This window comes from Piliocolobus tephrosceles, chromosome 9 (assembly GCF_002776525.5).
Source record: "Piliocolobus tephrosceles isolate RC106 chromosome 9, ASM277652v3, whole genome shotgun sequence".
Lineage (NCBI taxonomy): Eukaryota > Metazoa > Chordata > Mammalia > Primates > Cercopithecidae > Piliocolobus > Piliocolobus tephrosceles.
In genome coordinates, this window is record NC_045442.1 from 98,601,458 (window position 1) to 98,627,132 (window position 25,675).

Here is a 25,675-nt window from a genome sequence, read left to right on the forward strand (position 1 = left end):
TCCATCCATTCATTCATTTATGTACCATTTTTTTCTTTACAGGATTTGGTTCATTTGTGGAAAAGACTGTGATGCCTTACATTAGCACAACACCAGCTAAGCTCAGGAACCCTTGTACAAGTGAACAGAACTGCACCAGCCCATTTAGCTACAAAAATGTGCTCAGTCTTACTAACAAAGGAGAAGTATTTAATGAACTTGTTGGAAAACAGCGCATATCTGGAAATTTGGATTCTCCAGAAGGTGGTTTCGATGCCATTATGCAAGTTGCAGTTTGTGGAGTAAGCACATTCATTTCCTATAAGGGAATATTGTTTCTGTTACGTGTGTGAATTTTAAGTGTGATTTTACTATGTTAATAGAAAAATTGACCTTAATTTTCATACATTTGATTATCTTAGAGAAGTAATTTAAGTAAACCCTTAAATTGCCTGTATACAAGTGCCTTTATAAAAGCATATTTAATCTGTATGCAAACCAGGCAGTTAGTTTATTCATGCAGGCTTTTAAAAGCCAGAATGCTAATCTTTTCAAACAGTGGGGCAACCTCTCTGTACTGTAGCTGGTGGTCTGGATTTTAGAAAAGCCCTTGTGTCTTGACTTTCTGGTTTTGTACCAGAGATAGAATTGATGTTATTATCTGAGGCATCACCAGGAACCTTGAAATTGCTCAAAGGGAGAGTGTCTTGTATCATTTTCCTTTGGTCAGTTTTCTTCTCACTGTCTTTGAAAGACACATCTTTCACACCTTTTGAATTAGTTATTCAAAAAGAAATAACTTTTTAAGCTCTAGTTTTTAAGCAATATGAATAGATGTATTTTGAGAAGTGGTATAATATTTATAATTTTAATTGTAAGATTTTTAGTAGCAAGCCCATCCATATTGGATCAGTAATTGGCATTTTATGATGCATGTAGCAGCAGCGTATTTTGAGATGACACTTTAATGGTGTGGCTGAGGCTGAAACTAGAAAACGTTGTGAGGTCAAGTTTGTCCTGTGTACCTACTCTTGTCTCCTTTTTGTTCCATCCAGTGCCCCTATTCTCTAGATGACCTTCTTTGATTTTAGACGCCTCTTAATGGTTATTTTTCAGTCAGTTTTTGCTAAGGTGCTAATTGATGCCCAAAATAGTAAGTGAAGGAATGTGGATAGTAATACAAATTTTTCTATCACCACTGATGCTGGGCAGTTTACTTAGTCTCTCCAGGACTGTTTTGTTTTCTTTAAGAAGAGATGATAATAGTTATCTACCTCATAGGGCTCTTGTGAAGTTAAAATGCATCAATCTCTAAAAGTACCAGTGAGCATTCAGCAAATACCAATTCCTGTATTGTTGTTACTTTAGAGTTTTCACTAGAGTGTTTGCAATTTAAGGTTAGTCCCTGCTATTATAGCCGAAGCAGGTAGCATTCCAGGTAGTGCCTAGCCTTACACCTCTTTTCTTGTTGGCCAGTGATGTATGAACCTGTTAGCAGCTCGTTATGGAGAGAGCATTCTCTGGGCTGCCTCTAACTAGGCCTTAACCTGTGGGATTAAATGAGCCATAGCACCCTTGGTTGTGGCTATTTTTCTGTGTTGGTCATGCTGATCCACTTCTCTAGATGCAAAATGATTCATCACTCCGCTTTTGAAAGATTGCCAGTATTAATAAATGTGATTACCACCTTAAAGGATTTTACAGTCTTATGAAGATCTAAACAGATGTATTAAATAAATTAACTAAAGCAAGTAAATTCCTGTAGTCATAAGATTTTATAATTATAAATTACCATAGTGACAAAAGGATTTTACAGTTACTTTAGATTCTTTATTGGAAAGGTCAAAAATAAAGTAAATGAGCAGATAAACAGTACTGATTGAGGAGTTAGAATGGTGAAATTATCCTTAAACAAGAAAATTATTTCTGTTATAGAAAAAGGGAAGCGTCATATGGTGGGCTGATAAAGAAGGTGTATGGCATAAAATATAGAACAGAGATGGGCGGGTGGGGACGAGACAGCAGCAGTGGGGGTAAAGTAGGAATAGGCTGAGACACTGTCATTTATTCAGCAAATGCTCATTGAGCACTTACTGCTTGCCAAGCAGTGTGCTGGCTTGCTGGCTGCTGGAGATACGATGATAAGCAGAACCAAACCAAACCAAACAACAACAACAAAACAACAACAAAAACAGTTTTTAAAAAGAACTGAGAGATTGAGAGAGATGGATGGTCAGGCAAGATATGGTTGTACATGGGATGGAAGAGCTTCATTCACTGGGCTTTGTGCATTTCTCAGCAAGATAATTAGCATTGTATAAAGAGAAGACACAGAAAAAACATAATTGGGTTAAAATACAATGGTGGCCTGTATGAAAATTAAAGGATTTTTGTTGAATTACTGTGAATAGTGTTTTAAAATTGAAATCCTTTTCTTTTCAAGTCACTGATTGGCTGGAGGAATGTTACACGGCTGCTGGTGTTTTCCACAGATGCCGGGTTTCACTTTGCTGGAGATGGGAAACTTGGTGGCATTGTTTTACCAAATGATGGACAGTGTCACCTGGAAAATAATATGTACACAATGAGTCATTATTATGTAAGTGCTTAGTTCCTTACATAGCAAATGTGTTTATGTTGGATTTTAATGTTCAATACTAAGAGTTTGTGGGTGACTGGCTTGGGGTTTCTCAGGGTTTGAGGTTTTGCTATTTTGGTAAGTAGGGGTCCTGATTGAAAGTGCAGGAAAGCTAGTGTTGCTATTTGTGAAGATGCGGCTTTGTATTTGCTTCCTTCTGCTCAGACAAGGGCCTCACTGGGGTGGGAAAGGGATGCCCAGATGCCACTTTCACTCTTTACCTCAACTCCCTGCCCACAGCATTTGGTAGCACAGTCAGTACTCTTTCTAAATAAGTAATTTAGTCTCATACTCTTTGTCTTATATGATTTTTAAAAGCAATCACTCTGCCTTTATTGAAAAGAAATATTGGCAAAAGCATTCAGGTTCTAGAAGAAATCCAAATGGGAAATCTTGGTCTTTTTCTTAAGTTGTAGATAATAGAATATTTAATTACTGACTTTTCTTTAATTTAATTATCCCTATATTTAATATACGTAGATAATCTTACTATTTAAAACCTTTTGAATATGGAATTTTTTGTTCATACATGAAAGTAAAGAGAAGAGGATTAGCAATTCATGTATACACACTACTCACTTCAGCAGTTTATATTTGATACTATTATTTGAAAGCAGTCTTGTAATCTACTTTAATGTATGCAAGCAGATGTACTCTAGCTATATATAAATTACATATGTAATCTAGTTAAAGCAGTCTTGTAATCGAGTTATGTATAATCTTGCATGTATGACTAGAATAGATTATAAGGGTGTATTTACATACTAAAATATATTACTTGATTTCTTAGGATTATCCTTCTATTGCTCACCTTGTCCAGAAACTGAGTGAAAATAATATTCAGACAATTTTTGCAGTTACTGAAGAATTTCAGCCCGTTTACAAGGTAAATGTGTGAGATAAAAAGAACAAAATTCTAAATATTTTTGGTTGAGTTGTTAGAGGCAAATCATGTCTGAATTGAAATGTGGGAAAATGCCACCAGATAGGCAAACCGAATTTTACAAAAGGGGTTTATATTAATTTTTAATTACATATTATAAAACCGGTTTCTAGGTTTGACTCCTAAAGTTAGTTAGGATGAGACATATGGGAACTGGCATTTAAAGATAAAAGTTGCTCAGTAGATGCTAATTGGTTGAATGAATAGTAGATGTATTTTACGTGTTTTATCTTTTAATTGCAGGAACTGAAAAACTTGATCCCTAAGTCAGCAGTAGGAACATTATCTGCAAATTCTAGCAATGTAATTCAGTTGATCATTGATGCATACAATGTGAGTACATCTTAAATAAGATCAGTTTTGGACAATACCCTGTTGAGAATACTTTGTTCAAAGAAAGTAACACTTCCTTCATACACACTTTAGCGAGCCCAAAGTACTCCAAAAATCTTAACTCTTAAAGGTGTGTGGGGAGTTTTTCCAAATAACTGTTTGTTTATCATTAAGGAATAGATCTCCTTATTAGAAAGCAATTGTAAAGCATAACTTACATTTAAACTTACAGGATTTCTCCAATCTTTTTCTTCCCCAAAATATCCTTTATAGAGTCATCTATTCTGATAGAATAGATGACTTTTCTGATAGAAAAGTTGTTTTTTCCCCCCATATATTCAGAGGATATAGGTTTCTATTCAGGAGGTACACACACTCATATATACATATACCATAAAATATGTAAAAATGTAAATATACGTGATTTGCCTATTTCAAAAAGATTTATAGTGTTGTTTTCCCCTCACAGAGGGGAGGAAGTTGAATTGAAATTAAAGAGGAATTGGCTTCTCCTTTTTGAGCATAATTCAGTGTACTTCAATCACACTGAGTTAGCCTTAATTAGCGATCATTTAAATAATCTGAAAGCAATTGTAATATTATGGTAACCCTTGTGTGCCTCGTGCACTGCTTTCAGCCGCCATCCCCCTAACCCTTGGCAGCTTGAATTTTAGACATTTTTTACCTCGTGTCATGGGGGTACCATAATGCTTTGGAAAGGCCTGACTCAGAGGGGTTTTTACAAAGGTTTTTAAGGTTTTGCTGGTTCCACAGCTTTTCCATTCTTCCCTGTCTTAGATAATTTTCCTAACTCCTGTTCTTTCAGGGGTGTAAACAAGAGATAGCTTACCATTTTACCCTTCTCCATTTGTCCTGAATAGTCTCATACGTTAAACAAGCACTGGTTTGAATCCTCCTTGGGGGATTTTGGTTTTTTTTTGTTTTGTTTTTTTTGGCTGGGCTACAATGGTTCCTTAAGCAAATTTGTTCCTAGACTGCATAGTTGATTGTTTACCCTAGTCCGTAGTCGTAGTTAGCTGGAGAGGTAGAACTGCTGAAATACCATTTTGCCAGTGGGGAAGACAACATTTATTTCACTTTTTGTGTGTGTGTGTGTAGATGGAGTCTCGCTCTTGTCTCACCCTCCCGAGTAGTTGGGATTACAGGTGCATGCTGCCATGCTCGCTTATTTTTTTTTTTTTTTTTTGTATTTTGGCAGAGATGGGGTTTCACTGTGTTGGCCAGGCTGGTCTCCAACTCCTGAGCTCAGGCAGTCCACCTGCCTCCGCCTCCCAAAGTGCTGGGATTATAGGCATGAGTTACCACGCCCCGCCTGTTGCACATTCCTAAGACTTCTCCTGATCAGCAGCGGCCCTCCACGCTGTGTGATCCTGAGTATTTTAACTCAGCGGTTAAAACACGAATACTCTTTTCAGTTGTGTATTTTATTTTACAGATTGGATCCTTATTAATTAAAACCTATTTCTCTGGCCTCTATGTTTTCTAGTTACTCAATTGGATTTGGCTTGTAAATATTTTATTGAAATACATTTTTTTCTGAATAGTTTATTTATCCATTGGTTTTATGCATTCAAGTAGATCCTGTTCGACTTTTCCTGTGTATAATTAGGCATTCTTTTAGTCCCTTTCCTCAGAAGTCATTTTGGAAAACGGCAAATTGTCAGAAGGAGTAACAATAAGTTACAAATCCTACTGCAAGAACGGGGTGAATGGAACAGGGGAAAATGGAAGAAAATGTTCCAATATTTCCATTGGAGATGAGGTATGTTGTATAAAGCATTTTCTGTAGAAAACATTGGTTATTTATAAGCAAAGTTAGTTTGTACTTTGAGAAACATTAAAATAAGTGAGCAACTTTTTGAAATATTTTTTAGTAGATTTAAATTGCTTAATTGGTTGTTCATCTTTTTTTTCCCTTCAAGGTTCAATTTGAAATTAGCATAACTTCAAATAAGTGTCCAAAAAAGGATTCTGACAGCTTTAAAATTAGGCCTCTGGGCTTTACGGAGGAAGTAGAGGTTATTCTTCAGTACATCTGTGAATGCGAATGCCAAAGCGAAGGCATCCCTGAAAGTCCCAAGTGTCATGAAGGAAACGGGACGTTTGAGTGTGGCGCGTGCAGGTAAGCTGGGCATTGTCAGACAGTGACAGAGCTACATTGGTTTAGAGAGTATAGGCAGGTCATATTTTGGGACATCCAGAGAATATCTCTCTATTTGGAGCAAATATTTTTTCCAACCACGGTTGCTTACCACAAGATCAGTTTGATGATCTCGTGTGTGATATTTATACAAAGTTCCTTCTTGCCTTTTTTCTTAAAGTAATTACTCTTTAAAATAAAAGATTTTATAGCCATGAAAGAAGTATATTCAACAAATTGTTAAGGTAGTGTTTCTCTCATGTGAGAGCAATCTGAATTTTTTAGAACAAAATAAGCTTATGTAAAATATGTTTATAGAAAAACAAAAAATCAAACCGGTGATGGTGATTTCGTTGGGGAAATGGAATTATGAAGCAATAGAAGATGTTTCTCTTGTACTACATGTACTTCTGCATTGTTGGAATAATTTTTTAAAAATAAATATGTGTTGTAAAATAAAGAAAATGGTATTTTCAGCATGTAGTATCTGATACTAAGAAAACTAACAAAATTACTTCAGATTTTATTTTCACACTGTGGTTACTTTTTGTAATTGAAAATTAAAAACTGAGTATACTTTGAATACAGCTTTCTCCGTAAAAGAATAGGAAGAGGGGAGAGTGTTTAATCCAGTCTCAGCCCCGAATGAGTAGGCTTAGAATGCTGTTGACCATGAAAGAAATACATGGCTGTAGCTCACTATCAGTTTTTAATTGTCTGTGCTCAGTAATAATTTAAATGTTAGAATTTTTTTATCTTCGATGTTGTACATATCCTGTTTGAATCATGCAGGCCCATTTTTAGTAAAATGTCATTTAACCAAAAAGATTATCTTGAAAATACTTTGCCTTTCTTTCCTTTATATTTTTACCAGATACAGAATCAGTGCAGTCAGTGTCTGTGAGCATTATGTGTTCTAAAAATACACAAGGAACCTGAAAAGTCTGCACTTGTAGGATAAATTTGTTTTTAAATAGTATACTAGTTATATTTTTAAGTGGTATGCACAGTATGTTTTTCTTCAACTTCCATACACTTTTTTGCATATGTGTATTGTATTTTTTTTAGGCTAACAGGCCATTGCTTTAAATTTAGACAGTTCACCTGGAATAGTAAATGTAATAGCATATACTACTTGAAAATGTAACTAATGTACTCTTTAAAATTAAGTTTCTTCTGCTTTTCCACATGTGTCATTCACTATTTATTGCTAGATTACATTTTCATCTTGACCAAAATGGTTACTTTCCTGAATAAATTCTTTTCCTAGATTCTTGCACATATTCCGTATGAACTTGAGTTCATACGGAACTGAAATGTACATGTGCGCCTGTGTATATTTATCCATGCTTGCACATGTGTGTACACTTTACTACATGTCTGTGACATGTGGCATGGACGCTCCCACCTAATAGATTGGTAGCTTGAAGAGATTTTTTATAGTTTTATTTCCTTTCCCAGTTTTTCTCTTTTAAATTATTTTTCCAAGATTCTTCTTCTTCTTCTTCTTTTTCTTTTTTTTTTATTATACTTTAAGTTCTAGGGTACATGTGCACAACGTGCAGGTTTGTTACATGTGTATACATATGCCATGTTGGTGTGCTGTACCCATTAACTTGTCATTTACATTAGGTATATCTCCTAATGCTATCCCTCCCCCTTCCCCCCACCCCACCACAGGCCCTGGTGTGTGATGTTCCCCAGCCCGTGTCCAAGTGTTCTCATTGTTCAATTCCCACCTATGAGTGGGAACATGCGGTGTTTGGTTTTCTGTTCTTGCGATAATAGTTTGGTGAGAATGATGGTTTCCAGCTGCATCCATGTCCCTACAGAGGACATGAACTCATCCTTTTTTATGGCTGCATAGTATTCTGCCACATTTTCTTAATCCAGTCTGTCATTGATGGACATTTGGGTTGGTTCCAAGTCTTTGCTATTGTGAATAGTGCTGCAATAAACATACATGTGCATGTGTCTCTATAGCAGCATGATTTATAATCCTTTGGGTATATACCCAGTAATGGGATGGCTGGGTCAAATGGTATTTCTAGTTGTAGATCCTTGAGGAATCACCACACTGTCTTCCACAATGGTTGAACTAGTTTACAGTCCCACCAACAGTGTAAAAGTGTTCCTGTTTCTCCACATCCTCTCCAGCACATGTTGTTTCCTGACTTTTTAATGATCACCATTCTAACTGGTGTGAAATGGTGTCTCATTGTGATTTTGATTTGCGTTTCTTTGATGGTTAGTGATGATGAGCATTTTTTCATGTGTCTGTTGACTGCATGAATGTCTCCTTTTGAGAAGTGTCTGTTCATATCCTTGCCCACTTTTTGATGGGGTTGTTTTTTTCTTGTAAATTTGAGTTCTTTGTAGGTTCTGGATATTAGCCCTTTGTCTGATGAGTAGATTGCAATAATTTTCTCCCATTCTGTAGGTTGCCTGTTCACTCTGATGGCAGTTTCTTTTGCTGTGTAGAAGCTCTTTAGTTTAATTAGATCCCATTTGTCAATTTTGGGTTTTGTTGCCATTGCTTTTGGTATTTTAGTCATGAAGTCCTTGCCCATGCATGTGTCCTGAATGGTATTTCCTAGGTTTTCTTCTAGGGTTTTTATGGTTTTAGGTCTCAACATTTAAGTCTCTAACCCATCTTGAATTAATTTTGTATAAGGTGTAAGGAATGGATCCAGTTTCAGCTTTCTGTGTATGTCTATCCAGTTTTCCCAGCACCATTTATTAAATAGGGAATTCTTTCCCCATTTCTTGTTTTTGTCAGGTTTGTCAAAGATCAGATGGTTGTAGATGTGTGGTATTATTTCTGAGGGCTCTGTTCTGTTCCATTGGTCTGTATCTCTGTTCTGGTACCAGTACCATGCTGTTTTGGTTACTGTAGCCTTGTAATATAGTTTGAAGTCAGGTAGCGTGATGCCTCCAGCTTTGTTCTTTTGACTTAGGATTGTCTCTTTTTTGGTTCCATATGAACTTTAAAGTAGTTTTTTCCAATTCTGTGAAGAAAGTCATTGGTAGCTAAATGGGGATGGCATTGAATCTGTAAATTACTTTGGGCAGTATGGCCATTTTCACAATATCGATCCTTCCTACCCATGAGCATGGAATGTTCTTCCATTTGTTTGTGTCCTCTTTTATTTCATTGAGCAGTTGTTTGTAGTTCTCCTTGAAGAGGTCCTTCACATCCCTTGTAAGTTGGATTCCTAGGTATTTCATTCTCTTTGAAGCAATTGTGAATGGTAGTTCTTTCATGATTTGGCTCTCTGTTTGTATGTTATTTGTGTATAAGAATGTTTGTGATTTTTGCACACTGATTTTGTATCCTGAGACTGCTGAAGTTGCTTATCAGCCTAAGGAGATTTTGGGCTGAGACAATGGCGTTTTCTAAGTACACAATCATGTCATCTGCAAACAGGGGCAATTTGACTTCCTCTTTTCCTAATTAAATATCCTTTATGTCTTTCTCCTGCCTGATTGCCCTGGCCAGAACTTCCAACACTGTGTTGAATAGGAGTGGTGAGAGAGGGCATCCCTGTCTTGTGCCAGTTTTCAAAGGGAATGCGTCTAGTTTTTGCCCATTCAGTATGATATTGGCTGTGCGTTTGTCATAAATAACTCTTATTATTTTGAGATACGTCCCATCAATACCCAGTTTGTTGAGAGTTTTTAGCAGGAAGGGCTGTTGAATTTTGTCAAAGACCTTTTCTGCATCTATTGAGATAATCATCTGGCTTTTGTCTTTGGTTCTGTTTATATGCTGGGTTACGTTTATTGATTTGTGTATGTTGAACCAGCCTTGCATCCCAGGGATGAAGCCCACTTGATCATGGTGGATAAGCTTTTTGATGTGCTGCTGGATTGTTTGCCAGTATTTTATTGAGGATTTTCGCATCGATGTTCATCAGGGATATTGGTCTAATACTCTCTTTTTCTGTTGTGTCTCTGACAGGCTTTGGTATCAGGATGATGCTGGCCTCATAAAATGAGTTAGGGAGGACTCCCTCTTTTTCTGTTGGTTGGAATAGTTTCAGAAGGAATGGTACCAGCTCCTACTCGTACTTCTGGTAGAATTGGACTGAATCTGTCTGGTCCTGGACTTTTTTTGGTTGGTAGGCTATTAATTATTGCCTCAATTTCAGAGCCTGTGATTGGTCTATTCAGAGATTCGGGTTCTTCCTGGTTTAGTCTTGGGAGTGTGTATGTGTCCAGGAATTTATCCATTTCTTCTAGATTTTCTAGTTTATTTGCATAGGGGTGTTTATAGTATTCTCTGATGGTAGTTTGCATTTCTGTGGGGTCGGTGGTAACATACCCTTTATCATTTTTTATTGCGTCTTTTTGATACTTCTCTCTTTTCTTCTTTATTAGTCTTGCTAGTGGTCTATCAATTTTGTTGATCTTTTCAAAAAACCAGCTGCTGGATTCATTGATTTTTTTGGAGGATTTTTTTGTCTGTCTCCTTCAGTTCTGCTCTGATCTTAGGTATTTCTTGCCTTCTGCTAGCTTTTGAATGTGTTTGCTCTTGTTTCTCTAGTTTTAGTTGTGATGTTAGGGTGTCAATTTTAGATCTTTCCAGCTTTCTCTTGTGGGCATTTAGTGCTATAAATTTCCCTCTACACACTGCTTTAAATGTGTCCCAGAGATTCTGGTATGTTGTGTCTTTGTTCTCATTGGTTTCAAAGAACATCTTTATTTCTGCTTTCATTTCGTTATGTACCCAGGAGCCATTCAGGAGCAGGTTCAGTTTCCATGTAGTTGAGCGGTTTTGATTGAGTTTCTTAGTCCTGAGTTCTAGTTTGATTGCACTGTGGTCTGAGAGACAGTTTGTTATAGTTTCTGTTTTTCATTTGCTGAGGAGTGCCTTACTTCCAAATATGTGGTCAGTTTTGGAATAAGTGTGGTGTGGTGCTGAGAAGAATATATATTCTGTTGACGTGGATAGTTCTGTAGATGTCTATTAGGTCTGCTTGGTGCAGAGCTGAGTTCAATTCCTGGATATCCTTTTTAACTTTCTGTCTCGTTCATCTGTCTAATGTTGACAGTGGAGTGTTAATGTCTCCCATTATTATTGTGTGGGAGTCTAAGTCTTTTTGTAGGTTTCTAAGGACCTACTTGATGAATCTGGGTGCTCCTGTATTGGGTGCACGTATATTTAGGATAGTTAGCCCTTCCTGTTGAGTTGATCCCTTTTCCATTATGTGATGGCCTTCTTTGTCTGTTTTGATCTTTGTTGGTTTAAAGTCTGTTTTATCAGAGACTAGGATTGCAACCCCTGCTTTTTTTTTTTTGTTTTCCATTTGCTTGGTAGATCTTCCTCCATCTCTTTGTTTTGAGCTTGTGTGAGCTTGTTTTAGATCTTTCCTGCTTTCTCTTGTGGGCATTTAGTGCTATAAATTTCCCTCTACACACTGCTTTAAATGTGTCCCAGAGATTCTGGTATGTTGTGTCTTTGTTCTCATTGGTTTCAAAGAACATCTTAATTTCTGCCTTCATTTCGTTATGTACCCAGTAGCCATTCAGGAGCAGGTTCAGTTTCCATGTAGTTGAGCCTCTGCATGTGAGATGGGTCTCCTTAATACAGCAGACTGATGGGTCTTGACTCTTTCCAATTTGCTGGTCTGTGTCTTTTAATTGGGGCGTTTTGCACATTTACATTTAAGTTTAATATTGTTATGTGTGAGTTTGATCCTGTCATTATGATGTTAGCTGGTTATTTTGCTTGTTAGTTGATTCAGTTCCTTCCTAGCATCAATGGTGTTTTCATTTTGGCATGTTTTTTGCAGTGGCTGGTACCGGTTGTTCTTTTCCACGTTTAGTGCTTCCTTCAGTAGCTCTTGTAAGGCAGGCCTGGTGGTGACAAAATCTCTCAGCATTTGCTTGTCTGTAAAGAATTTTATTTCTCCCTCACTTATGAAGCTTCGTTTGGCTGGATATGAAATTCTGGGTTGAAAATTCTTTTCCTTAAGTATGTTGAATATTGGCCCCCACTCTCTTCTGGCTTATAGAGTTTCTTCCGAGAGATGCGCTGTTAGTCTGATGGGCTTCCCTTTGTCGGTAACCCGACCTTTCTCTCTGGCTGCCCTTAACATTTTTTCCTTCATTTCAACTTTGGTGAATGTGACAATTGTGTGTCTTGGAGTTGCTCTTCTCAAGGATTATCTTTGTGGCATTCTCTGGATTTCCTGAATTTGAATGTTGCCCTGCCTTGCTAGGTTGGGGAAGTTCTCCTGGATAATATCCTGAAGAATGTGTTCCAACTTGGTTCCTTTCTCCCCAACACTCTCATGTACACCAATGAGACATAGATTTGTCTTTTCACATAGTCCCATACTTTTTGGAGGCTTTGTTCCTTTCTTTTTACTCTTTTTTCCTCTAAATTTCTCGCTTCATTTCATTCATTTGATCTTGAATCACTGATACCTTTTCGATACCCTTTCTTCCACGTGATCAAATCGGCTACTGATGCTTGTGCATGTGTCACGTAATTCTTGTACCATGGTTTTCAACTCCATTGGGTCATTTAAGGTCTTCTCTATGTTGTTTATTCTAGTTAGCCATTCGTCTAGTCTTTTTTCAAGGTTTTTGGTGTCTTTGCAATGAGTTCGAACATCCTCCTTTAGCTTGGAGAAGTTTGTTACTACTGATCATCTGTAGCCTTCTTCTCTCAACTCGTCAAAATCATTCTCCATCCAGGTTTGTTGTGTTGCTGTTGAGGAGCGGTGTCTTTGGAGGAGAAGAGGTGTCTGATTTTTAGAATTTTCGGCGTTTCTGCTCTGATTTCTCCCCATCTTTGTGGTTTTATCTACCGTGGGTGTCTTTGATGATGGTGATGTACAAATGGGGTTTTGGTGTGGATGTCCTTTTTGTTTGTTAGTTTTCCTTCTAACCGTTGGGACCCTCAGCTGCAGATGGTAGTGACATACAAATGAGGTTTTGGTGTGGATGTCCTGTCTGTTTGTTAGTTTTCCTTCTTTGTTAGTTTTCCTTCTAACAGTCAGGACCCTCAGCCGCAGGTCTGTTGGAGTTTGTGGGAAGTCCACTTCAGATCCTGTTTGCCTGGGTGTCACCCGTGGAGGCTGCAGAACAGCAAATATTGCAGAATGGAAAATGTTGTTGCCTCATCCTTCCTCTGGAAGCTTCGTCTCAGAGGGGCACCTGGCTGTATGAGGTGTCAGTCGGTCCCTACTGGGAGATGTCTCCCAGTTAGGCTACTTGGGGATCAGGGACCCACTTGAGCTGGCAGTCTGTCTGTTCTCAGATCTCAAGCTCCATGCTGGGAGAACCACGATTCTCTTCAAAGCTGTCAGACAGGGACGTTTAAGTCTGCAGAAGTTTCTGCTGCCTTTTGTTCAGCTCTGCCCTGCTCCAGAGGTGGAGTATACAGAGGCAGGCAGGCTTCTTTGAGCCACGTTCGAGCTTCCCGGCCACTTTCTTTCCCTAGTCAAGCCTCAGCAATGGTGGACGCTCCTCCCCCAGCCTCACTGCCACCTTGCAGTTCGATCTCACTGCTGTGCTAGCTGCTAGCAGTGAGCGAGGCTCCCTGGGCGTGGGACCCTCCGAGCCAGGTGCGGGATATAATCTGGTGTGCCGTTTGCTAAAAGATTATTGGAAAAGCACAGTATTAGGGTGGGAGTGTCCTGATTTTCCAGGTACTGTCTGTCACAGCTTCCCTTGGCTAGGAAAGGGAATTCCCCAACCCCTTGCACTTCCCTGGTGAGGCGATGCCCTACCCTCGTTCGACTCACAGTCTGTGGGCTGCATCCACTGTCCGACAAGCCCCAGTGAGATGAACCCAGTACCTCAATTGGAAATGCGGAAATCCCCTATCTTCTGCATCGCTCATGCTGGGAGCTGTAGACTGGAGCTGTTCCTATTCGGCCATCTTGGAAACTCTTAAATTATTTTTGTTTTGTGTGATTGCAATTTTGGAATGTTTCTTCAGGTGCAACGAAGGGCGTGTTGGTAGACATTGTGAATGCAGCACAGACGAAGTTAACAGTGAAGACATGGACGCTTACTGCAGAAAAGAAAACAGTTCAGAAATCTGCAGTAACAATGGAGAGTGCGTTTGTGGACAGTGTGTTTGTAGGAAGAGGGATAATACAAATGAAATTTATTCTGGCAAATTCTGCGAGTGTGATAATTTCAACTGTGATAGATCCAATGGCTTAATTTGTGGAGGTAAGTAAAGGACCTGAAGTGGTTGTAAGATGTGATCCCATCTAATGCCGCAAAAAATCTAGCGTTTACTTGGTGCATAAGTAGAAAAGGGGTAGCTCGAGGGTCAGTTCCGCCCCAGGTATACTTTCTCACATGTTGTTGCTTATTTTACTTTTCAGTCAATACTGTGATTGTATATTTTTACCATTATTTTGAGAAATGATATGCTTAATTGCAGGAAATGGTGTTTGCAAGTGTCGTGTGTGTGAGTGCAACCCCAACTACACTGGCAGTGCATGTGACTGTTCTTTGGATACTAGTACTTGCGAAGCCAGCAATGGACAGATCTGTAATGGCCGGGGCATCTGCGAATGTGGTGTCTGTAAGTGTACAGATCCGAAGTTCCAAGGGCAAACATGTGAGATGTGTCAGACCTGCCTTGGTGTCTGTGCTGAGCATAAGTAAGTATTTCCTAATTGCTTGAAATAGTTGATACTTCCTCTTGGCTCTCCTAAGCCTGTATTGTTACTAGAACCGGAACAGTGCCAGTATTAGAATATACTATAAATAAAATGCCTGCCACGTGGAAGCCTACTCTTTAATTCCTAAAAGTTCTTTCTCAACAGCTAGTATGTATTACATGGTATGAAGTGTGTCATGTGAGAGTTGTACTATCATTTTGATCTGAATGTGGTAGATAATTGAATTTACATGGTAACCTTTATTTTGGCAATCGAGATTTAATTTAGTTTGTCATTACCAATTTCTTAATTACTATCTTTTGACAAAACTAAGCCAAATTAAAGATTTTTCCTCTTGAAGGATTATTATACTAGTAACATATTTAAGTTATTTAAATATTATGATTTTGGCCGAGGACAGTGGCTTACACCTGTAATCCCAGCACTTTGGAAGGCCAAAGCAGGTGGATCACTTAAGGTCAGGAGTTTGAGACCAGTCTGGCCAATGTGGTGAAACCTCATCTCTACTATAAATACAAAAATTAGCCAGATATGGTGGCGTGTGCCTGTAATCTCACTACTTGGGAGGCTGAGGCATGAGAATTGCTTGAACCCAGGATGCAGAGGTTATAGTGAGCCCAGGTTGCACCACTACACTGCCTGGACGACAGAGCAAGATCCATGGCAAAAAAAAATTATTATGATTTTATGTTACATATTTAATATGTGATAGGGCTAATTTATTTTACTGTCTTTTATTTCTTAAAGCGTTTTAATTTGAACTGTAATAAGTCTTTAATTTTATTATGGAAATTAGCGTCTTTTTACATAATTTTTCTATCCACAAATGTAATGCACCTCTTCATTTATTCAAATCCTCCTTCATAGCTGTTTGTTCAATTTGGTCACAAGAGTTTAGCATGGGAAATATGTTTAAGCAAATATTTATGAAATAAAATTTAAATATAATATGTGTTTTTTTTTAACAGAGAATGTGTTCAGTGCAGAGCCTTCAATAAAGGAGAAAAGAAAGACACATGCGCACAGGAATGTTCCTATTTTAACATTACCAAGGTAGAAAGTCGGGACAAATTACCCCAGCCAGTCCAACCTGATCCTGTGTCCCATTGTAAGGAGAAGGATGTTGACGACTGTTGGTTCTATTTTACATATTCAGTGAATGGGAACAATGAGGTCATGGTTCATGTTGTGGAGAATCCAGGTAGAAATGCGATGATTGCAAACATTCTTTTATATCTTATATGTCTTGTTTCTGCTTATTTAGGCCTAACATCCAGAAACAGCCTCCAGCTGGAATATTTTAGGTCAAGTTGGGAAATTTTTCATCTCTCAAAGCTTAAAATATTGCCTAATTAGCTGTATAAGAAATAAGGAAAAGAGAGTTCCACTTTTAAGTTTTCTAAGTGGAGAGTTTGAAGATTAAATGCAGTGATTTATGTAAGACACTTAGAATGATGCCTGACACCAAGTGCGTAGTAAGAGTTTTTTTTTATGATTGATGATTTCAAAATTAGAGCTTGATTTAAGTTTGAATACTGGGAAGGATAATTTTTTTAAGGATATTAATATAAAGTTGATTTTGTTCAACTTCTCTGAAGGTGAAACTTTTTTTTTTTTTTAATCTTAGTTTTCCTGGTAGCCTTTTTGTAGATTCTTTGGAATTTCCTACCTTAGTGTACATGTTTTTGTGTAAACATAAGCTTTCATTTCTCTTGGGTAAATACTAAGAATGGCATTTTGGAGCATATGGTAAGCATATGTTTAACTTTGTAAGAAGCTGCCAGGTTCTTAGAGTCCTGTACTGTTTTGAATTATCAACTAGGTGTTTTGCAAATATTGTCTCCCAGCCTGTGCCTCATTATCGTTTCATTTTTTTAAATGTCTTTTGAACACCACAGGTTTTAATTTTGATTAAGTACAGTTTTTACCAAGTTTTTGTTTTGTGGCCTTTATTTTTACATTGTCTTTAAGAACTCTGCCTAACCCAGGATTTTAAGGATTTTACTCCTGTGTTTTTTTCTAGAAGTTTTATAGTTTCTGGGGTTTCACATTTAGATCTGTAACTCATCTTGAGTTATTCTTAGTGTGTGACAAAGGGCTGTTTTTTTCATATCAGTGTCCACTTGTTCTAGGGGCATTTGTTGAAAAAAGACTGTCCTTTCTCCACCTTTGTTGAAAATCAGGTGACCTTGCATGTGTAGGCCTGTTTATGACTCTATTCTGTTCCATGTATCTGAGTGTCTGTCTGTTAGCTATACCACATGGTCTTGTAGCTTTCTTTATATAGCTAGCCCTGAGAGCAGGTAATATGAGTCTTCCAACTTTATTCTTTTACAAAAGTGTTTTTGAGACACTTCCCCTCGTTCACTGCCTTCCATGTAAATTTTAAAATTGGCTTGCTGATTGCTACAGAAGTTCTACCAGGAGTTTGAGTGGGATACCATTGAGTTTATAGATCAAACTGGGAAGAACTGACATCTTAACAGTATTAGGTTTTGTAACTCCTGCACATGGAGTATCTCTCCATTTACTCAGTCTGAAAGATTTCTTTTTATCAGTGTTTAGTAATTCTTAACATGCAAATCTTGCATATATTTTGTTAGACTTATATGTAAGTTTTTCATGCTTTTTCATTCTATAGTAAATATTACTGTTTAAAAATTTCTGTTTTCAATATGTGGAAATAAATTGTATATATAGAAAAGTACATGATTTTTGTTCATTGATTATGTATCCTGCAAGCTTGTAAACTCACTTGTTAGTTCTAAAAGCTATTTTATAGATTCTTTGGGATAGTGTGCGTTCACTCTCTTGGGTGTTTATTCCTGTATTTTTTTTTTATAAGATACTGCCCAGCTTTGTGGTGCTCATTATAACCTTATTTTCCAGAGTGTCCCACTGGTCCAGACATCATTCCAATTGTAGCTGGTGTGGTTGCTGGAATTGTTCTTATTGGCCTTGCATTACTGCTGATATGGAAGCTTTTAATGATAATTCATGACAGAAGGGAGTTTGCTAAATTTGAAAAGGAGAAAATGAATGCCAAATGGGACACGGTAAGTTACAAAACATCCAAAAAGCAAAGTGGCTCATAAAGTAAATGTAATACTCCTAAGACTTATATATTAACTGTCAGGCTGATCATTAAAGTCCCTTTTAAGTGTTTTATTCCCCCAAAAGTTTCTCACTCAAGGAATTTGCATTTAGTGAAGAAAAGAAAGCATCCTAAATATATCCCATTGAAACAAAACATTGATTATAAACATGTATATTCTTGGTTACTGTGGCCAGTATTTTTATTTCTTTAATAGTTTTGATCCTAAATCTGCCTTTTCATCTAATGTGGAGTAGAATCCTAAATAATGTTATCTGTGTAGCAAGCTATTCAATGGAAAGCTGTTTCTTTCTTTAAAAAAAGAAACGAAAAAACAAAGAACCTTCAGTGAAAGCCAGATTCAAAAGGTTGTATACCAAGTTTGTCCAACTTGCAGCTTGTGGGCCAGGACATGCAGCCCAGAACAGCTTTGAATGTGGCCCCAACACAAATTTGTAAACTTTCTTAGAAATTGTAAGTTTTTTTTTTTTTTTTGGTGACTCTTTTTTAAGCTTATCGGCTATCGTTAGTGTATTTTATGTGTGGCCCAAGACAATCATTTTTCCAGTGTGGCCCAGGGAAGCCAAAAGATTGGACACCCCGGCTGTATACAGTATGATTCCATTTAGAAGATATTCTGGAAAAGCAAAACTGTAGGGGCAAAAATCAGTGGTTGCTAGGGGCTGGAACGGGGGAAAGGGTTGACCACAACAGGGCATAAGGAATCTTCCTGGGGACAATCTTGATTGTGGGTAGATTTATGTATTTGAAAACTCACAGAACAATGTACTTTAAAAAGATGTGTGCTCCTCTATGAAAATTATATCTCAGTAAACTTTGGCTTATAAAAATCTTAAAAGCCCTAAGTGACTGAAAGTTTATGTTAGCATTTTTAGAGCTTTGAAATATGGAGTCAGAGGGTGGGGTAACCAAATGTTGGCCTTTGTGTATTCATCTTTTGATACAAGAAAGCAATGACAGCCTTCAGTATTTTTAAATTGTAAATGAATTGTAGTTAGTTGCACTTTACTACAGTTTCCTTGGGTTTTTTAAAATTATCAATTTTTTAAATTATAAATTGCAGAAGGGTAGAAATAGAAAAAAAATTCCCTTTATAGTGTTTGAACACTATAAATGTCCTTTTTTTTCTGATGAAATCATTAGAAACTATTTCTTTTACTTTAGCAAGAAAATCCGATTTACAAGAGTCCTATTAATAATTTCAAGAATCCAAACTACGGACGTAAAGCTGGTCTCTAAATTGCCGTTCGTATTTTCCTTCACTTTCTGCCTTTGCATGTGAACTTTTATCTTTTTTACTGCACTGTGTGTCCTTATCACTATTACTGGTCTTTTTTTAAGTCTGGCTTTGAATATCGCTATTGTGGCTTTTCTTTTTGTGTGTTAACTTCGCATTTTTCTTAGACTGTAAAATAAGTAATGTGATATAGAAACAGCAGCTATGTTGTAGTGAAAAGAGAATGTGCTTTGCAATCTGTTAGACATTAGGTCAAATCTCACCTCTTCCACTTAGTAAGCAGAACAGCATTGAGCCACTTCACTTCTCTCATCTATCACAGGGAGTCAGTACTCTGTATTGTATGGGGTGGTTGTATTTGGCAAACGCACTCCAGTATATGAAATCAGCCTGTCAGCTCTAATCCTCACAACAGTCCTATGCTTAGAATGATATTATCCTTTTTTCTTTTTTTTTTTTTTTTCTTTTTTTGAGACAGAGTCTTGCTCTGTCGCCCAACCTGGAGTGCAGTGGTGTGATAATAGCTCACTGCAACCTCTGCTTTCCAGATTCTAGCAATTCTCCTGCCTCGGCCTCCCGAGTATCTGGGATTACAGGTACCTGCCAGCACGCTAGGCTAATTTTTTTATTTTTAGTAGAGACGGGGTTTTACCATGTTGGCTGGGCTGGCCTTGAAGTCCTGACCTCCAGTGTTCCGCCTGCCTTGGCGTCCCAAAGTGCTGGGATTACAGGTGTGAACCACTGTGCCCCACCAGTATTATCCTTAAATAACAAATTTGTTATGAGTAAATTTTAGAGTCGGATAGTGAAAATTGATCATGAAATCCAAATTGCAGAATAGAAAATTAAATGTAACCTAGTGTGATATTTGTATGGTATGCAACTACAGTATCATTACTGGTTCTCAAAAGATTTGAGATCAGTTTCTTGAATATAACTTGAAATTTCATTAAAAGCCAGAAGACCCTATATATGTATGTATATTATATGTGTGTGTGTGTGTGTCTGTGTATGTAAGAATGATTCTAATTTTCAAATGTAAGTTTATAACTGTTCATACCTGAATTTTCATGAAATATTTCCAGCATATTCTAATATAATCATGCAAGCCCCTAAAACTCTGATAACAAAGGTTAATTGTGATTAGAACTAAATTCTCCTGACTGGTGATTGAGAACTCTTCCTCCTTTTCCCAACTGTCTGACTGTAATAGGGCCTGGAAGATTTCCATTTTTCTCACTGCCTACCTTATTGTGCAGATAAAGACAGTGTTGGTGACACATACAGATCATTGTGTCTCAGGCATGATTCTAAAATCTTAATCTATAATCTTCATAGTGAAAGTTGTAGGAATGTTTTACATATGAGAAAACTGAGACACGTAAGGGTTATGTAACTTGACCGAGTTCCCATGGCTAGTTAGTCAGAGAGCTGAAATTTGAACCCAGGCAGTTGGGCTCCAGAGTCCATGTTCTTGTCTACAACATTGTACTTGGTAGCAGTTATGTATCTTCAGAAGTCCCTGTTACCTGGTTAGGAAGAGGTAGATCACTCTTTATAGAGATTTACAGCCTTTTTACAATTTGTTGTTACTCTGTCAGAGTTAACACTGCTGCTGTTGGCAAACATCATGTTAGGAAAATCACTTTAATACATGGAACCCAGTGCTGTAGTTGTACTTATTGACTATTGAGAGTGTGCTTACAAACTGATCATGAATAAGAGCTTAAAGGATAGGAATGTTTAATAGTTACAAGTGATATAGGAAGTACTGATAACATTATAAGTCATTAACTTATCAGATTTTTATTTCTAAGTAGATCGTAAGACTTTTTAAACTTAAATTTGATGGCAGAAAATTATATTCAAATTAACATACGGGCAGGTTGGTACAAATTTGTGTTAGTCTGAGACAACACATTTTTCTCGTTCTCACTTAGTACTTTACAGAAAGTCATTTTTAGAGGAAAACTGATTAGCCAATGACATTGCCAGGCTTTTTTTTTTTTTTTTTTTTTAAATAGATATTATTTTCTTCAGTTGTAGGTCAAAAATAGGCAAATGTTGACAATTTTGTATGGTTATTTCTCACAGGAGGAAAAATTTCTGACCTACTGAGGTGAAATTTTCACCCTTGCTGTACCTTTAATTGTATTTTGAAGGAAATTATCAGTAAATGTTACTTAAACTTAATGTTTATAATGTATATATGGCTAAAATGTTGCTAAAATAAGCATTTTATGTAATTCAAGAAGCAAAAGTTTGGTAAAAATTTTTCTATGCATTGTTGAAGTCCAGGCAATTTGATGGCTACAGATTATTTTAAGAGATGTTTTCTCAAGAAAAAGTAGAAATTAACAATTGAAATAAATGAAGGAGCATCAAGAAATTACATCACGCATTATAAAAGACTTTTCTGATACGGACCAAGGTTTTGCCAGTCAATTATGTCATGAAACTTTTTGAAATAATGGGTAGGCACTAATTACTTTGGCACCAGACTACCATGTAGGAACATTCAAAAGAACATGTCACATTACCAGCTTCTAACTGTTGGAGAGGGTTTAAAAAAATAGTCTGTCCTCATCTGCTGCTATGCGGGTTTAAATGTGGATCCCAAATCTCCCACAGTTCTGCATTACATATTGAATACATTGTAGAAATGGTTCTGTAGCTACCACTGTCATCCATTCCAGAGTGAGCACAAAGATGACATTTTACTGAGCTTGAGGGCTTCCTTTCACAATGTAACCCTGTTCTCTTGATGTGGATTTTATTGGGGTGAGGGTGGTATTGCACTCTGAATGATGGAAACTAATCTGAATTATTTTAGTTCACCTTCATTTAAAATGATGCCTAATGCAGATAGTGAGCTTAATTTTACCTCTAACCTTGCATGTTAAACTGTTGTTTGAATGGACTTTGAAATAATAAATACAAATGTTTGTGTATATGACAAGACAGATTTTTCTCCAAAGGTAAGTTCTTCCATGTAAATTACACTTTGGACTCATCTGTATAGGGCTTTTTTAATTTTTTGTTTTGTTTTCTTTTTTTTTTATCCTTCCCTTATAATTCTTGAGTATTAAATACTAGATTTAGCAAATATATTATTTTAAAGAAACTTAGATGGTAATTTATTTTCCCAATATATTTGAAGGAATGTGTAGCACTTAGCCTCAAATCAGATAGGATATAAATGTGGAGTGTAATTTATTTGCACTCTGGCTTTTTAAGATGGTAGTTGCTAGAATCCAGTTTCCTGACCCCCATTTTGAAATGTCTGCTCTCACAACTATATAATGTATTAGCTTCAGTTGAGACTAGAGCTGAGAGTTTGATGTACACAGTTTTGTCATCCACATCATATGCTGTTTGAGGGATCCTGAGCTTGTCCATGTTTCTGCAACAACCATTCAAGGTGTGTTTTGAGGAGGGGGAGTAATGAGGACTGAGGCATGTTGTCAGGTTCTGATTGGTATCACATGAGCTGCTGAGCTGACATCACAGAGGTTTATTTGGTGTCTTGCGGGACCCAGCCTTTTATATGCTACATTTTTCCCTCAGTGGTATGGGATACCTACAGGATGAAGTTCTGACCTCACAGCAAGGCTTCTAGGGCCGTTCTTCCTTTGTCTCCTCACCTCAAAACATATGCCCCCTTAACTCTTTTTTTTTTTTTTTTTGAGATGGAGTCCTGCTCTTTTGGCCAGGCTGGAGTGCAGTGCTGCGATCTCGGCTCACTGCAATCTCCACCTCCCGGGTTCAAGTGATTCCCCTACCCCAGCCTCTTGAGTAGCTGGGATTACAGGCACCCGCCACCACGGCAGCTAAGTTTTGTATTTTTAGTAGAGACGGGGTTTCACCATGTTGGCCCGGCTGATCTCAAACTCCTGACCTCAAGTGATCCACCAACCTCGGCCTCTCAAAGTTCTTGGATTACAGGCATGAGCCACTGCGCCTGCCCTCCCCTAACTCTAAAAGCTTCTGAACTATATATATTTCTATTTAAATGTCCCATTCTTTTCCCTACACCTTGACTTTGCATAGGTTTCTGTTTACCAGCCAATAATTTATAGTCAATTTCACAATGAAAATCTCTTTAATCTTCTTAAAGTTGATAACTTTTTTCTTATACTATTCCCAGATTATGTTCATAACTCTATTGTCAACTTTATCAGAGTGCCTTAGTTTCATGTCTCTCACCCACCAAACTATACCTTCCTTGAGGGCAGAAATTGTGGCACCAAAAGGCAGATCCAAATACAGTCTGCAATGAAGTGTGAATAAAATTTAAAAACAAAATTTACTTTTAGATCAAAAAATGTTTTTAGATGCTATTTTTTAAAAAATCACCTGCAGTTGGTTCTATAGTGAGATATAAAACTGAACAACATTCCAAAATCTTAATTTTTTCCTGAAAAAAAATTTTCCTGGTAGTTAACAAGTATTTTTGATTTGTACTCACTGTAATTTGCTCTGCTATAGTGTTATTTGGTCACACTTCTCACTTGGCTTTCAAGCCTGCTTTCAATTTATAAGAACAGGAGAAAAAAGATGCTATAGCAAGTATTTACATGTAGCACTTGCAGTATAAGAGAATTTTTAAGGAAAATGGTGATACGGTGATATGTTTTTTTCCGCTGAAAACATCACTGTCAGTATATTTTTGGATCTTGAAAGATCTCTTGTGTTTATGGCTTGGAGCCTGCTTGCTAGCCTTGATTTCAGTACTGTTTACTAAATTATAGCATTGCAATAAGACATATCACCATTATGATATTGAAGAATAACAATTATTTCATAAGGAATGGTAATTATCTAACATTCTAAGCAAATTTGGCAGTGTGACTTGGTGGGGCACAGTGCTGTCCATGACACAATGACAGCCTTACCCTCTAAATTAGTAACTTCTGTTGGAGACCCCAGAAGCACACCTCCCTCCCAGCAGTGAAAGCTAAGGATTCCCGTTTTGATTAGCAGGCGCATTCTGTTCACGATAAAGGGATAAGAATCAGGCAGTGATGGCAGCAGAGTTCATGCTTCCTTAAGGCAGGCGTTACAAACTAATTCAAAGGAGAGAATTCACGATGACAGTACATTCTGTGCCATGGAGAACATTCTTAAATCAAGCCTCCAATGGAGGAAGGACTCAAGAATGAAATAGCACCAGATAGGGGCATCATTAGACTTGTAAAGCAAAGCTTCCATTTTCTATTTTTATATAAGCCGTTATTAATGCCTTTAAAACAACCGTGATATCTGGACAAATAAAATGGACTTCTTAAGATGATTGCAACTTTTAGTCTTGATTTATAAAAATTATTCTACATAATTTTAGTAGAGTGATAATTTTTCTCCCTTTTTTTTTTAGGGTGAAAATCCTATTTATAAGAGTGCCGTGACAACTGTGGTCAATCCGAAGTATGAGGGAAAATGAGGACCACCTGTGCACATCCCACAACACTGAATGCAAAGTAGCAATTTCCATTGTCACAGTTAGGTCGCTTTAGGGCAATATTGCCATGGTTTGGTTCATGTGCAGGTTTTGAAAATGTACAATATGTATAATTTTTTAAATGTTTTATTATTTTGAAAATAATGTAATTCATGCCAGGGACTGACAAAAGACTTGAGACAGGATGGTTATTCTTGTCAGCTAAGGTCACATTGTGCCTTTTTGACCTTTTCTTCCTGGACTATTGAAATCAAGCTTATTGGATTAAGTGATATTTCTACAGTGATTGAAAGGGCAATAGTTAATGAGCATGATGAGAGTTTCTGTTAATCATGTATTAAAACTGATTTTTAGCTTTACAAATATGTCAGTTTGCAGTTACGCAGAATCCAAAGTAAATGTCCTGCTAGCTAGTTAAGGATTGTTTTAAATCTGTTACTTTGCTATTTGCCTGTTAGACATGACTGATGACATATCTGAAAGACAAGTACATTTAGAGTTGCTGGTGTAAAATAGGTTTGAAATAGTTGATCTGCACAGGCCATGGGAAAAATTCAGAGAGTTAGGAAGGAAGAACCAATAGCTTTAAAACCTGTGTGCCATTTTAAGAGTTACTTAATGTTTGGTAACTTTTATGCCTTCACTTTACAAATTCAAGCCTTAGGTAAAAGAACCGAGCAATTTTCTGCTAAAAAGTCCTTGATTTAGCACTTTTTACATAAAGGCCATACTTTGCAAAGTATTTGCTGAATGGGGACCTTTCGAGTTGAATTTATTTTATTTTATTATTTTTATTTTGTTTAATGTCTGGTGCTTTTTATCACCTCTTCTAATCTTTTAATGTATTTGTTTGCAATTTTGGGGTAAGACTTTTTTTATGAGTACTTTTTCTTTGAAGTTTTAGCGGTCAATTTGCCTTTTTAATGAACATGTGAAGTTGTACCGTGGCTATGCAACAGCTCTCACCTATGCGAGTCTTACTTTGAATTAGTGCCATAGCAGACCACTGTATGTTTACTTCTCACCATTTGAGTTGCCCATCTTGTTTCATACTAGTCATATTCTTGTTTTAAGTGCCTTTAGTTTTAACAGTTCACTTTTTACAGTGCTATTTACTGAAGTTATTTATTAAATATGCCTAAAATACTTAAATCGGA

The 25,675-nt window shown here is 37.1% G+C and overlaps 1 protein-coding gene across 1 annotated transcript in view; it reads left to right on the forward strand.

Moving 5' to 3' along the window:
- Positions 1-25,675, forward strand: part of ITGB1 (integrin subunit beta 1) — a 58,724-nt gene extending 33,049 nt beyond the window's left edge. Inside the window, exons 6-16 of the mRNA XM_023218147.2 lie at positions 43-281; positions 2,423-2,578; positions 3,408-3,503; positions 3,804-3,893; positions 5,536-5,676; positions 5,837-6,036; positions 14,009-14,247; positions 14,465-14,687; positions 15,677-15,909; positions 17,598-17,764; positions 24,435-25,675. Of these exons, the coding sequence (XP_023073915.1) occupies positions 43-281; positions 2,423-2,578; positions 3,408-3,503; positions 3,804-3,893; positions 5,536-5,676; positions 5,837-6,036; positions 14,009-14,247; positions 14,465-14,687; positions 15,677-15,909; positions 17,598-17,764; positions 24,435-24,500 (1,850 nt within the window). The 3' untranslated portion in view covers positions 24,501-25,675. The remainder of the gene's footprint in view (positions 1-42; positions 282-2,422; positions 2,579-3,407; positions 3,504-3,803; positions 3,894-5,535; positions 5,677-5,836; positions 6,037-14,008; positions 14,248-14,464; positions 14,688-15,676; positions 15,910-17,597; positions 17,765-24,434) is intronic.